The 15,800-nt window shown below is 38.6% G+C and overlaps 1 protein-coding gene across 2 annotated transcripts in view; it reads right to left on the reverse strand.

Annotated features, from left to right (window-relative positions):
- Nucleotides 1-15,800, reverse strand: part of MICU2 (mitochondrial calcium uptake 2) — a 141,979-nt gene that overhangs the window by 58,910 nt on the left and 67,269 nt on the right. For both annotated transcript variants that reach the window (XM_065830893.2, XM_071804176.1), the window contains one exon: nt 5,454-5,601. In XM_065830893.2, the coding sequence (XP_065686965.1) occupies nt 5,454-5,601 (148 nt within the window). The remainder of the gene's footprint in view (nt 1-5,453; nt 5,602-15,800) is intronic.

Raw genomic sequence — 15,800 nt, forward strand, 5'->3', positions numbered from 1 at the left:
ATAAAGAACTATTTCCCTTCAAATTAATTTTTAAATAAAACAATCCCATGAACATCAGTGTTGCATCAGACAGCGTAAGTAACTATTATTATCAGTGTTAACATAGTATTGCTGAGGAGAAAATAAAAAAAACCTCCAACTTATTCAGCTTATCTATTTACGAATAACTGGCTGAGGTACATAATTTTATCCAAAACAACCTAATATTTTATCTAGGATATAAATATTAATGTTATCTTTGGACACATGTATACAATAGGTTACTCTAAAGACTTTCTTAGGGTTGTGGTAGGATTTTCTAATGCTGTTTGGGTGATTAAGGATGAAAAATTCATAGTATGGGCTGGTTACAGAAGCAGAAATTTTTAGCAGTGTGCTTACCTTTGCTCATGCATGCATGCAGATCCCTCAGCAGGAATATAACTTGCTTTCATTCATAACCCCACTTTAGGAAATGAGTAAACAATGATGACTAAGCAGCTTTGACTAAAAATATCTGATTTTGATTCATTTTTCTAAAACTCGGAAGAGATTCATTTAATGACCTTAAACCATCACGTTGCTTCTTCACCTTTGCTTTACCTTCCGTCTAGCACTTGGCAAGGGGTCATCTCTGTCCTAAATATCCCAGCTTCCTGAGTTCCCTACTGTGTCTGTAGGATTTGAGCAAAAACAACGTATCAGTGCTAAAAAGTACTAAATGGAGAGACAGAAAGAAAACAATCTCTTTGTTAACACATAAGAAATTCAGGAGGATTTAGTTCTGTTTCCAGCTGTGCCAATGGCTCCCCGTATAAGATTTAAAACCTCATTTCCTATACGGAGCTTCTCAACTTAACACAAGCTTAAATCTTACTCTTTGACTCTGAATCCCAGGTTTTAGATCTGACTCTCATGCATGACTCACATCAATCTGATTAGTTATTGTGTATGAAATTCAGGCCAAAATGAAGACACTGAAGCACAGGCAGCTGAACTCCCACTAGAGCCGCACTTCTTACCAAACCGGCAAACATATCGCAGCCTTGTGCCAACCACGTTTTCACAGAAAGCTTAACCAACCCAAACAACTTCTCCCAGCAAACTTACAACACACTGGTACTCACTGACAGATAGGACTCTACCTTGGAAATACTGTGTTGGGCACACTGGTGCTATGGAACAGAAAAATCTGCTTTACCGCAGATAAAGGAGTGGTTCAGGATGTGAAGATGCTATGATATGTTAAATACGGACCGAGTATATACAGAAGGATCAAGATCCTTATTTATCAGGTAATGATTGTTATCAGACGAGCTAACTTGAATGTTTTGTCTTCTACTTGAAGGAGGAAGGTATTTCTGGAATGGAATGATCTCCAGAAAAATGCACATAAACACAGGCCAGATTTAATGTACTGCAAAATCTTCATTTTCTGAAAGATTCTTGCATCTCTAGTCCTTTGCAAAATGTAACAGATTTTTTTTTAATGTGTTCTACAACAACAGCACACCAGAGATGATATTTCCATGAAGAACCTCTAACACAATATTGGCTGTGTAATTTGGACTATGCGCCTACGTATGCACAACTGTTTAAAACACAAGTTTACATGAAGCTGGAAGGGTCTTTTAAAAATTCTCCTGCATTGCAATGAAAATTCAGTGTACATCAGCTGAGCTTTATCCTTCTTATACCTGTTATCTTAAAAATGCTAGAATTTCTGATGCAAGGCAGCAAGTTCATATTAGTTTTATTAGATACAACTAGACTATCAACTAGACATTGAAAAGTTTTTACATCATGATAAGAAGAGTAAGAGATGTCATGGTTTACATTAACAGTCCACAGATCACCCAGAGAACTTGCTGGTTTTGCAATGGTTTGCCACATATCCCTATGGTAGAATTGTTTTAACACAAGATTACATGGCATATAACCATGAATCCAAAAATCCCAATGGTATATTTAGTATACACTGCGTTAACTAGCAAAAAGCACTCCTGTAAGTGTTTTGTACCAGCTCAAATGCTGTGCCACACTACTGTATCTCATGTACTGTTTGCCACTGTTTATAAAGAGGTAGCTGTTTCCTGCTATAAAATAACTAATGGTAATAGAATCAGGCAAATATTTACAAAGATAATCCAGTCTGAAACAAAGCATGTAAAAGCAAGCAGATTTTTTTGGACGGTGCCTTTCTTCCTTTAGAGGGTTCTTTTCTTTGTCAACATGCAAAACAAAATTAAGTCTGTCAGGAAACTCTGTATTTGTTATCAGCTCATTCTCCTCAGATGGCAGGACTGTAAATATTTTTCTTCATTATCACTCTGACAGTAAATAACTTTGCAGGTGTGATTTAATAAATAGGAATGGCAAGATTTCACAATCTTTGGCCTACCTTAAAGAAAATGAGTAATAGAGAAACCCATGTACCAGGAAACAAATGAGCAGAACTAGTGAACTAAGGTCTACCAAGCAGGGTTCAAGATCACTTGGGTTGGACGACAGTTGTATATTTGCACAACAGTTCATCTGTTTTCTTATCTGGTAAAGTGTTCTATAATAAATCATAATTTATTTCCTGTTTTGCAACCTTGTCAAAGGGCACACCCAGGATTTGATTCAGTAATAAATTCCACCCAACTGTGTACAGGAATTCACTTGACAATCTGGACATAGCTAAAATATTTTGTTATTTTCTGATGTCAGCACTTTTGATCTAGCACCAACAACTCATCTGGTTTACACAACACCATCTTTACTTTCTTCCAAATTGAATTATGCTTGAAAACTAACAGGAGATTTCAAAGTAACTCTCCAATGACAATCACCAGTGAGCAAAACACCCGAAGGCTGTTGGACAAGGACTCCTAATCCCAGCGCATAACTGCTTCTCTTCCCCTATTTTCACTTGCCTTTTTCCACTTTGGGAGTGTTTATCTCTGAATGGGAACAAAGCAACAGAATGTTGTGATCAACCTCAGCAATATTTCTTGGTGTACAAAGCTAAATTGCTCCCGAGGCTGGCTGTTACGCTCCTGCCTGTTTGCTGTACACGAATCAGCAGAAACAAAACTTTAGAACAGCCCAAAGCCTTCCATCTTATTATATACAGCAACCAACTGGCAAACTCCAAGCAAATATTCATGAAGATGAATGGTTACTGCCAGGGTGCTTCAAATTTTTTCAAGAGGTGTTTTTTGTTTGTTTGTTTGTTTAATAATTAGTGGTTAATAAAAAAGAGTTTGAGAACAACCAAATCAGTTTAAGTTTAAATAAATTTAAGTTCAGCATTAAAAGACTCACCATTTGTATCTACTATCATGTTAAAATTGCATCTAAGTATGCCAGTAAGTGAAGGGCTCTCTGGGATTAGTGGTGGCATGCCTGTTTTCCTTTCTAAACCACTGTTCAGGGTGAAAGGGAATTCATTTTATTATATAAGCAGAGAGTTTAAAAAAATAATTGCTGCTTTCCTATGAAGTTCAGCATCTTGACCTACGCTGAATATACATGGACAGCCACTTGAGATAGGCTTGTTTATTTTCCTCATATGAAACCCTTCTAAACACAATGAACATTGACTTTAAAATACTTAAATCAACATATTTCTCTGCTAACAAATGCTATGTCTACTTGAATTTAGAAGAAAACCTAAAATACAAAGCAATGTTACTTAAAGAGAATCGCTTACCATTGTGTTTATGCTACTGGTCAAAGAATTCACACGAATGATGGTTAAAAACATGTTTAGGAGCATTAGATTCAAGTATAAACATTTTTCTATGAATTGTCTATGATACTATTGTTGTAAGACTGACCTCAATTTGAAATGCTAAATATGCATTAGTGTAAAGATTTTTTTTCACATGTTTTTTTCTTGTCATTCTTTTTTATTTTCTGCTTAACACTGTTTCCTACTCATATTAGCAAAGTAACCAAAATTAACTTGGCTGCATTACAAATAAATCTTACCCGCATATCACTTCATGAAAAATCTGCATGTGTACTATTATAGTTGGAATAACCAATTAATATGTATGAACTGCTAAAACTGAAAAACACTTATTTCTCTAACCTTTTTTTCACAGACAACTGTCTGAAACCCACACCTTCAAAACTGAAAATTTCAGTATTCACTGTCTTTCAGTGTTTCAGGCTGGAAAACTTGAAAGAAAATCCCTTCTAGGTTTTTAACTTAGTGATCTAAGTTTTGAAGGAGCAAGAACTCTTTCCGCTAGCCATATGTTAAAAAATAAAGGTTATTTTGAGAGTTTCCATGAAGGAGAACAAGTCCTAAGGACAAGTTCTTCTAAGGATTTATATTCAGCTTTGTATAATATTAGAAGTTGTGTGTCAGCAGTGAAGCCATGTATACTTAACACCTACAGATTTTTGGCAGACACGACAGAACTTCTATTATGACAGACTCTTGTGTCCTATTCTTTGACCACTTGAAGCTCAGTAAGCTCTGTTCTGCCCCTGGTTTCCTGTGGGCTTGAATCAAAATGTGTTCGGGTCTCCTTCTTCCTCCCTGTCTCTCAACCTTTCCACAGCATCTTGAATTCCCATCTGTGTTTCCTGTTCAATACCACCAAGTCACTTGGACATGGACAGACAGCTGGGCAGGGCACCCCTGGCTATGAATGGCTTCTGCTAGACAACATGTTCCCCCTCTTTCTCTCAGCAGGTTTGTCCTCTGACTGAATCCTCTCTGAAACCTGGAGAACTTAATCTTTCTAAACCAAAAAACTCTTGGGAAAGCTGTAAAAGCTAAATTTTTGGAGAAAAAAACATATGTAATTTAAAAAAATTACTGGAACATGGGAATCACAGCAGATAATACAAAGAATGAATGGGGCAGAGTTAATGAGGCCAGAAAACCAGGGGGAAAGGAGGAAAACAACCTATGCACTTTTTATCTGTCCTCTCCTCAGAAAACATACTTTTAGAAGTACTTTTTCAAAACAAGCACACAATTTTGATTTGTTTTTAACTACGTTTTGTATAAACCAGAGGAGATTTGAAACCAGGAACCTAGAGCTGAGGTCAATGCTTCGCTATACTCATTCGAGTCACTCCCATCACTGCCTCATTTAAGAAAAAAGGTCACAGAGTACTTACTGGTGAAGTGGATAGGCAGATAACGGGGCCAGGGAAGGTATAAACACTATTATATTGCAATCCTACTATTTTCTGTGGCATATAAGTAATTGAGGAACTACGTACTGATCAGACATGCAAATTATGCAGAGATGTAAAGTCATCATCAAGTCATTCTAAATCATCAGCCTCACTTCACTGGTGTAAAGAGTGGTGGTGTCTGTGAGAATCCATATGCACAACATTTATAAATTGGCTTCTGCTGATTTATGTCAGATAAAATACCTTATCCCAGTGATTTGCAAATCTTTAAGGGGACCTGCAAGTTTCTTTACCTTCACAAATACAATGATGAGAAAACAACTTACGTTCAACTTGATCAAACACTACTGAGAACAAGAAATCTCTTGGTGTCATGTAATATTCTCCTTCGTATTCCAATGATGCAAAATGCATGAAGCGATGCTTCCGAAGAGACAGCCTTTCGTCCCTTTCCACGTTAATGACATCCTCCTTCTGAAACAGAAAAATAAAAACCATGCAGAAAGATGGTTGTATTTGTAGACCAACTCTGTAATTACAAAGAATCCTATACCTGATCTTGATTAACCTCAATATTTTATGGGTAGCCACAACAACAGACTACCAGGAATTAGAGCTTTTATGGGACGGCCTTAACAAATGACATGCTTATATGACATTCAAAATCTTTTCTGGCTTCACAGAGAGCATGCCTTGACAACACAGCTGAGCCAAATTAATGGCATGCCCTCCCCCAAGTCTGCCCTTGCTCCCCACTCCCCTGCTCTTGGCCATATGGCCCTGCACCTTCTTGTTTGCCAGCTCTGCTACTTGTCAATTCTTGCTGAGCCAAATTCAGCTCGCCAACTCAACAAAAATTAAACTGACCAAACAGCAAATAGTATTTTGCTAGCTTAGTGACTGGCTCAGCAAAGGTTGAAATGTGCTCTGCATCCACACAAATCATCAACTTTGTGTCATTAGGTCTCCTTTTCCTCTACCTACCATGATCTGTAATTGGATATGGGAACCATATTTTCATAGGACTAGGGGATCTTGAGACAATAGGTACATCTGGCAAACCTATCGTTATAGCCTGGATATAATTATTATCATAATATATTATACTCATAGTTCTAAGTAGAAGGCTGCAATTTGTTATTTAATCCCATGCCTTGCACCTTTGTGTTAGCATTAAGCACTTGCTAAAATACTTCACTGAACGATGAAAGCACCTTGTTATAGTCAATTTTAGTTTCCCTTTAGAGGGGGTTTGCTCCCCTCAAACCTCTGCTTTGAATGAAGGCGGAGGCGGGGGGAAGGAGACCAATAAGTAAAAAACACCCAAAATATCACTGCATCAAGCTTTTTACATAGCATGGAGCTTCACCATGGCCTACAAAACAAGCTGCACTGCTGCACTTCTATGATTTAGAATTGTACATTCTAGAAAACACTGTTCAAAAATAAATCTAAGAGAATGAGAACTTCAGCTTTATTCTTTGTAAAACTCTGGGGGACAAGCGGCTCTGTAATTAGTCAACAAGATTCAATAAATGTGGATATCAAATTAATAGTTCATAGTTGCTGGGTACTAACATGCAGTATTCTTATTAAAATCATCTCTTTCTCATGACACCATGAACAATTTTTGGCTAGCAGCAAATTTTAAAAAACCGGAAAATTGCTTCACAGTTGTCCTGTAACTAAAATTACAGAATGAAAAGCAATCTTTCTACACAAATACCAAATGAAAACGTTTAGACAAGAACTAAAGAGCTAATCTTACAATATCTTCGAACCAACTGGATTTTCAAGTTTCTTAAGTCTTGCAGTATTTGTCTGAATTCTGTCTGAAGCTAAACTTGCTGCTGATGTCAAAGGCCCGGATTTCAACCATCCACAGTTTTAACTGAAGCAGACAGGTACAAGTTCACATACTAATTCTAAAGAGTGCCTTGTACTTGGATGAGAATGTATTCTCATCAGAATTACAATAATGCATGAATACAGATTCATCAAGTCCCTTTTCAGGAAATAGCATCCCTGATTGGCAAAACAGCCTTGGGAACATGGTCATTTCTTACTGAAGTCAGCTTCAAACACCAGCACTTTCTGGGATTAAATGCCTCATCTGCCACCTCCTACTTGGTTTTCAAAGCTTTTGCAAAATTCTTGACATCCTGTCACTGCATGAGAAGCTCAGCATCTGCCAAAAGTACTCGGAGCCCTCTGGATACAGCATGGGCCGCGCTGGAGCTCAGCAGCTCATGAGCACCTGATTACTGCTTCTCAACAGCCTATGGCCCTCAGACTGAAAACTCATGGCACTCCCATGGCCGTAAAACAACTCGTACCAGCGACAACGCCGACCTGCCATCTTTCTGATGACAGGTATCTTCACTTCTGCTTTCCCTCCATGTTTTAGTATGGTTGCTGTGACAGCCTATACAGCATATTCCAAGCACAATAAGGTAAAAAGAAGAAAAAAAAAAAAAAAAAGACTGTGCAACAATCAGGAGTGCAGAAGCATAACATGAAAGCAAAATGTTTGCAATAATACCTAATGATTTTTCACTTTAATGTATGGAGGAATACAAGGCAGACCTCAGTGAAGGTCTGGGATAGAAACATGTACAGACAAAATAAAGAGCCTATCAGAATATTTCAAAAATGCTGAATAAGTTTTACTTCCCTTTGACAGTTAGGAGAAGAAAGGATGAAATTTCCCCATGCGGCTGTGCATTCTGTACAAAACCCAAAGAAAGAAATAATCAGAAAAATTCTTTTAAGATCCTTTTTCACTACAGAACATCCGGTATCTGAGCAAACGGAGCTTTTCCAACCTGGAGAAGAGAAAGCTTCAGGGGGACCTAGCAGCAGCCCTCCAGTGCCTATGGGGAAGTCACAGAATCACACAGAATCACAGAATGTTAACGATTGGAAAGGACCTTGGAAAATCATCCAGTCCAATCCCTTTGCTGGAGCAGGAACACCCAGATGAGGTTACACAGGAAGGTGTCCAGGCGGGTCTTGAATGTCTCCAGAGAAGGAGACTCCACAACCTCCCTGGGCAGCCTGTTCCAGTGCTCTGTCACCCTCACTGAGAAGAAGTTTCTTCTCATATATAATTGGAACCTCCTGTGTTCCAGTCTGTACCCATTGCTAGTTGTCTTACCGTTGGTTGTCACCGAATATATCTGCACAATTTTATCGAATGAGAAACTGGAAATCTGGGCAAATGTAATGGGAGGGTGGAAGCTCAGAGTAGAAGAGGTGGTGGCCGAGGTGTTACACGCTTCAGCCAGACCAGAAAGTGTGTAAAGAATATGGAGTTTTTTAGCATCCAGAGAGAGAGCAGGGAGCACCAGTGGCCACACAATCAAACAGCACATCATGATGAAGTAAGGCATTTTAATTGCCATCTTTCTCGCAATGTTTTTCAAAACCACCAGCAATACTGTTCAAATTGCTTTAATACCAATTAAGGACTTGAACCTGCTATGTCTGGCATCAGAGACTAGAAATTCACAATCAAGTTGGAAAGACATCGAAAAAGTGATGACTTTTCAATCATATCAGCCATATAATTAAGAATTTGACAAAAATATTCAACACGATTATTTCTGCAATTTGAATTAAATTGAACATAGGTGGATGTTTGCCCTTTGAAGATCAGTAGTGATGATCTTATTCTTCTTAATTTCTTCCCTAAACACATTGCCAGCATTTAATTAAGGTTTGAGTGACATCTTTCTTGTATTTTGGTCATCACACTTTTGTTAGCCCCACTGCCAACTACAGCCTTCATTCTGCCTCAGATTTCCATTTCACCACACAAAACCACTCTCATAACCTAAATAAACAATATGAACATAACACGTCACTATGATTCTTCTCCAAATCAAAATAATAATTTCAGAAGGTGTTCTGAAGCACAAACACCAAGCTCTTCATGTTAACTATGTCAATTCTTCCCACCAAATTATTTGCTGTTTCTGGACTACTATTGCCAGCGATCCAGTTATTCCTGAAACTACGGTTTAGGACAGTCCCTAATTCTGAGCAAAATCAGATCTACTGCCTTGGAAAAGGGGACACAGGCATCCTGAAGCAGGTATGGGCCATATCGTATGGCTCAGTGTAAAATACAAAGAAGTCTACAATAGCAGCTTACATGCCCGTGTAAAAGCTGTATTCACACAGAATCACACAGAATCGACTGGGTTGGAAAAGACCTCAGAGATTACCAAGTCCAAGCCTTGGTCCAACTCCAGTCCATTTACTAGATCATGGCACTAAGTGCCATGTCCAATCTCAGTTTAAAAACCTCCAGGGACGGTGAGTCACCACCTCCCCGGGTAGGTCATTCCAATGCCTGACCACTCTCTCTGTAAAGAATTTCTTTCTAATATCCAGTCTAAATTTCCCCTGGCAGAGTTGAAGCCCATGCCCCCTTGTCCTATTGATAACTGCCTGGGAGAAGAGACCAATCCCCACCTGGCTATAACTTCCCTTCAGGTAGTTATAGAGAGTGATGAGGTCACCTCTAAGCCTCCTCTTCTCCAGACTAAACTACCCCAGCTCCCTCAGCCTCTCCCCATAGGTCTTGTGTTCAAGTCCCTTCACCAGTCTTGTTCCCTTCCTTCAGTGTTATTTTCTTTAGCAATACATATCTCTCCATGGATTCAGCAAGCAGGGCTGCCGGACCCACTGAAGACAGTTGGCGAAGGATGGAAATACATGGGGAGAAGTAGAGAGCTATGGATTTTCGAAAAAAGATTAGAAGCATAACTCTCATTTGCTTTGAGAAGGGATAAATGACCGAGTAACTATTCTAATCACTATTCCAAATGCCTAACCAAAGACTGAATAAAAATTATGTTTTGAAGAAAAGGCTGATTCAATCACTTGAGATTGATCTTCTTTTGAAGTACCAATCTAAAGCATGCATAGGGGAGCACGCTCTCAATTCAGTATCCTTCCCACTTCAATTAAGTCCTGACTAATTTCCAAGTACTTTTTCCTGAGTCATCCCAGGAGAGTTTCAGATAAAAAAGATTTGACATTCCTGACGTTTCTGAAAACACTGTCAAAGCTCATTTTGCTCATAAAAATGCATGTACAGAGCAAAAAGCAGAGTTTTCCTCTTTAATTCCATTCCACAAAATGAGTTTCAAGTATACAGGTATACGGTAGGAAACAATTATGTATTTCAGGCTGGACTTGAGATATTAAGGCATCTGTAATACAACACCTCAGCAGTTTCCAACAGTGCAAACTCAAACCAAGCAGGATGCAAAAATTCAAATTTACTGAGAAGCAATGGGTGAGAAGAATCTATTATATTACTATTGCTTGCACAAGATTCTTGTAAGCGTAATTTAAAATGACTCTGAGATTGACTTGGGCTTATTTTTGTCTTTACCAGTGCCATATAACAAGAAATCAAACCACAAAGAGCTATGCTGCATTAATGTTAAGGCTTGGGCTGAAATTCCATCCTTAACTTGTTCTATTGTGTGTGGGTACAGCCAGGGCTTGGAGCACTGGGTGTTCCCACAGGCCCCCAGCACCTCCCCACAAGCCAGTGAACTGAGAACCAAGCTTCAGCTTTAACAGGGAATTTAGTCGCCTTTGTTGTTTTATATCAAGTCTCCAAAGCCAATTTGCAAATAGCCATGGTCAGGCTATGATAGCTGATGGTAAATTAGAATGGAATGACATAAAAAGGGCTCTAGAAGGATGCAAGTGTTTTCCTCTGCCGTTGGCATGGGAAGGGATCAACAGCTGACCAGCCACTGGCGTCTGTCAGCATTACCAAAGACCATGGTTGCCTTACTGGCTTCCTGTGCTGAAAAATGCCAAAGGGCAACAACATTATTTATTAGAATTAATATTCAGATTGATGGAATTAATCTGTTTATCAGTCTCTTAATTTAGGATGCAAATAAAGAATTTATGGTGTTCAATTTTTGGCTTTGATTTTTTATGAAAAATAACAAGCTTAAGTCAAGGAAACCTCTATATTTACAGTATCTTTGAACTGTTTTTTTTTTTAAATATTTTAAATAAAAATGAAAAGCTGCAGGAATAAAACCTTGATAACCCTTACCTGTGATTTTCATAACACTGCTGATCACTGTGGTGTGATTTTGGTAACACTGCTAAGTAAATCCTGAACCACTGAAAACGTAAGTACTTGAGTGCAAACTCAAATGTTCACAGCTGATTATGAGTCAGAAATTACTCAAAATAAGCATATACACTTATCTTTCTCTTAAATTGAAAATCATGTCTTCCACATTCTTTCATTTTACTTTTTGTCCCTTTACACAAAATTTGGTGTTTTGATATGCCTGCACCTTTTACCTGTTTTCCATCTTAATTTTTTTCTGCTTTTCCAGTTTATTTGTCTCAACATAATTTTTCTTTCTTCACTCTACTCCTTTCCATATAATTTACAGATTTTGCTTCTTCGCATCCTTTCATTGCCTTTCCTTCATAATCTATACACTTCCTTCAACTTTGCCTTTCCCTTAGAAAAAAAAATCAAGTTATAAAACTTCCCCCCCGCCCCGGCCTTCTCTGAAAAGAAGATCAATGTTCTTTTTTAATTCCCTGTTCTGGAAGAGTTAACTTGCACCACTCATTTTACCTGCTATAAGGATAACTAAACCAATGTGTGGGATGTAACTAAAATCCAGTTGGTGCCAGCAGGCTCTCTGGGACCCTCAGCTTTGGATCCATTAATTTATGCGAGATCTACTGATGGATTTAGCAATTCTATATCAAATTTCTGTAAGACTGATGAAAACTTTGCAGTTAACTCGTGTCATTATTGTATCTCAATTTCAACTCAATCCAATCTGAAATGATCAAAATAACAGAAAACGTAACTTAACCTCCAACCCCGCTGCACATGTTAACATACCCAGCGTGCACGCTGAATGCAAAGAGGAAAATGCTTGGAGCTCAAGGTTCGGAAGTTACATGTGATGCCATAATTTATAGATGAAAAAGGGTTTTGACAAGAAATCCATTTGGTAGAACTGTGTGACTTACAGAAAGCTCAAGACTGTAATATTTCAGAAAGCTTGTATAAGTACATTCAAAAGTAGTTTGTACTTTCACAATAAACAATGTGATCCATGTATTATGCAGTCTCGATTGAGTGCACCAGTTACCAAAATCAATGCCAAGTTAAAGATGTAAGATCAGAAGCAAAACGTTCTTATGAAGTGAATTGATCTGTTTTACTTTTTTTCAACATTATATTTTTCAACCTTGCAGATCAAACCGCAAGCATGGGTATAAAGTAAGCCAGGAAAGAAGGGAAAAAATCCCACCGATTTCTGTTTGGAAATAAGTTCTAATGACCACTTAGCAACGTGAAATTAAATAAACCACCACGTTACTAAAAGGTCTAACAGCCTTGAAATCTCTAAACAGACAAAAGATTAAAATACCTTTTCAGGAGCTACTTCTGAGACCAAGAACAGACTGCTAAAAGAAGGACAACCAGAGAATGAGAATGCACAGCCTTACATCTGGCTACTCTTAACTGCTGAATATAAATGCTCCAAAATTAGATAAAACCCTTTCTGTGCACTAACAGGTGCCATTTCCCTCCTTTCTTTCAAATAGCTGCTCGGACAGTTCTGCTGTGCTAGTACTAATTAGTGATGGTTACATTTGAAGCAGCAGCTGAACAGTTTATTTGTATCTAAACCCACTGACATTTTTGGTTCTTATTTTTCTCTCCCACTCTCTTTTTCACTGGGTTCAAACTAAACTGGTGCACACAGAGCAGATCTTCCACTGTTACTAGAGCCCATACCAAACAAAGAATTAAACCAAATACAGTTAATAAGGTTTTAAACCTTTGCTATTCAATTCTAGAAATTTCATCCTTAGCAGAGCTTGTTTTTAAACATACACTTAAAAAGAAGACAGAAACTAACACATTTCCCCCAACAGAATATAATGAAGGCAGACAAGGTGCCCAAGCTCTAACAAGCCAGAGAACCGGTTCATTTTAACAAACCATACATTTACACCTCAACTTGCGAGTTCTCACACCGCCCTCCTTGCACGTTCCCGTGCCGCGGCTGACACACGCTGCGCTGGGACACGCTGCTGCACAAGGACTGAATACCCACCGAGTGGCCGTCGACCACACGGACACCCCAGAGGCATCACGCCCAGGGAATGTGTTCACCCCGTGTCCTCAGAAAGCTCCTCGCATGGCTGCTGTGTTGGACACTCAGTGGACTTAAGTAAAAAATGTGTTGTATCTACTTCTCATGGATCTTTTTCAGTCAATCATATTGAAGTGCAGTTCAAATGTGAACACACAAATAAATTCATCTTTAAAGGAAAAAGACCCAGGTATTTTCGAAAGATGCTACGTGCAAACGTGTAATTGACAAATGGAACTTGACTACTTGCATCTAAAATGCTGTATTTTCCTCCCTCAAAGACATACCTTCTTCATTCAATTGATGTACAGGGTGTCTCTTGGCACACCTTCTCAGGAGGAGCTGGGAGAGGCTCTAAGCCATGTGAACTTTTTGCTTACCCTGGGCTTGCAAATCTTTAGGACTTTCCAAGTTAATAGGAGTTTACCTCTTACGTGTGCTTGTGCTGTAGAAGGAAACCACAGGCCCTTTTCAAACAGCTTCTCCCTTTGTTTGGGTAACTCAGATAGAAGACCTACTTGATCTGTTCTGAACTACATCAAGAGATAAACCATTTAGTACATGGCAGTTCAGTTTAACCACACACCCTTCAAAGCAGGACTCCATATATCTGAGTTTGAGCAGTGGAACTTCAAACTGGGGGAATTTTTGCAGTCCAGCTCCTGTCAACTGCATAGTGCTCTATATTTACCTGTTTTACAGCTTTAAAAGCTTTTTACTGTCCTAGTGCTTGGTCCTGTAATAACTGTATAGACAGGAAAAAAAAGTAAATGGCTAAACAGTAGGTAGTTGAATGCTAGACCAGCTCTATTCTGAACCAGAAGACAAATTCTGGACTCACTGCTTGTAAGTAATAGTTCAAAAGAAAACATAAACTGCTTAATAATAGATGTAGCAGGCTGGCCTAAGCACAAAGAGCTAAGAGAATGCATGTCCAAACCCAAGGCTGGGACAAGATGACAAAAAGGGGAGATGTCTTTCCAACGGGTAAAGTAAGCAGTACGGGTTCAAAAAAAGATTAAAGAGAGGAAGAAGTGGTAAATGCAATGGAATGGGAATGAAGATAGTAGTGAGTTCAGTGATAATGGGAGGACAAAAGTCTAAAAAAAAAGAATACCAGAAATGTACCAGAATTCATCTTACAAGCTTTTAAAAACAACTTCAAAATGCCTCTGTCAATGGTTACATACACTTCAACAGTCCTGTACGTCCTAAGTTTGCAGCAGTGTGCCAAAAGCATTCCCAAAGAGGCATTACACCAGCATGGTATTTTACAGACAATGTATGTACTTCAAGGGAAACACTGTGAAATAAACTGACGCCTTATCACCAGAGAAGACTGTCGTTTGCAAGTTTCCAAAACACGTTTCAGAACACCAATCTTGTTTAAGCACTATTGCCAACATGTTTGTGCATCCAAAATGTTTTAAACAGTGGCTCAATGCATGGTGCCTTCCACAAAAGTAGATGTAGAACAGCCCCAGATTTCCAAAACGCTCACTGAAACATGTTGCATGCCAAATATAATTGCACGTTGAAGTGCAAATCCTGTTAATTTTTAACCTAGGTACTCTGGACTTGCCCTGCCAGGGAATTTTCATCACAATACTGGGACTGCATTACAAGAAACAGATCCTGTGTTGCGGTTCTGACCAGGCTGACACAACACTGACAAAACCAGCCCTGCAGCAGCAGAACCCGTGGACTCACACAGCCACTGTGCCAAGAACAAGCAACCCCAAGCAGAAACATTCTGTGACTTCACCTTCCTGGACTAAGAACCATGTTTCTGTATAGAAGAGTAAATACATCCCAAACCAAAGAGGATGCCTACAAAAGGCTTAAAAATGCTTATATTATACTATAAGACAATGAGAAGAAAATATTACAATCTTAAATACGCAAGCATCATACATGCGAGCTGGTATCGGTCTCTGTAAATGAGTGATTCTATTTATTCGGCTTGCAAATACTTTAAAAGAAACCTGCGGCTGTTGCAAATTTATCCAAACTTCAGTGTTTCCCTTTTTGAAAGCTTTAACATGAAGAAAACTCAATTCAAAAATGCGGTGAATCTTGGAAGAACGTTCTGTTGGCTGATGGTCAAGTCAGACAGGAGCCCTTCATGGAAAGAGAGATCTCCTGGGTCACCAGATCTACAAGGCGGTGCTTTAAGGCTCTTGTTGTAATCCGCGCACTTACTGAACAGTATTACAAGTCACTATACATCATACCAGTGTACATGGCACTTGTACACTGATATGATGGCTTTACACAGCAAAGCTGAATAAAAACATTTACTGGTAGAAGGGATTTTACAGTTTGAACTACACAGCGCTTGCTATAAATATTCTGAAATTAAAAAAAAAATAATATAAAAATCACTGTTTAAAATAAAGAAGAGCTTAAATAGCCTTAAGAACAAATATATAAACATTCTCGATGTGTCAGATTGCGGGAAAGACAGGAAAACTGCGTTCAGAAAGAGCCAGA

Source organism: Patagioenas fasciata, chromosome 1, assembly GCF_037038585.1.
Source record: "Patagioenas fasciata isolate bPatFas1 chromosome 1, bPatFas1.hap1, whole genome shotgun sequence".
Taxonomy (NCBI): domain Eukaryota; kingdom Metazoa; phylum Chordata; class Aves; order Columbiformes; family Columbidae; genus Patagioenas; species Patagioenas fasciata.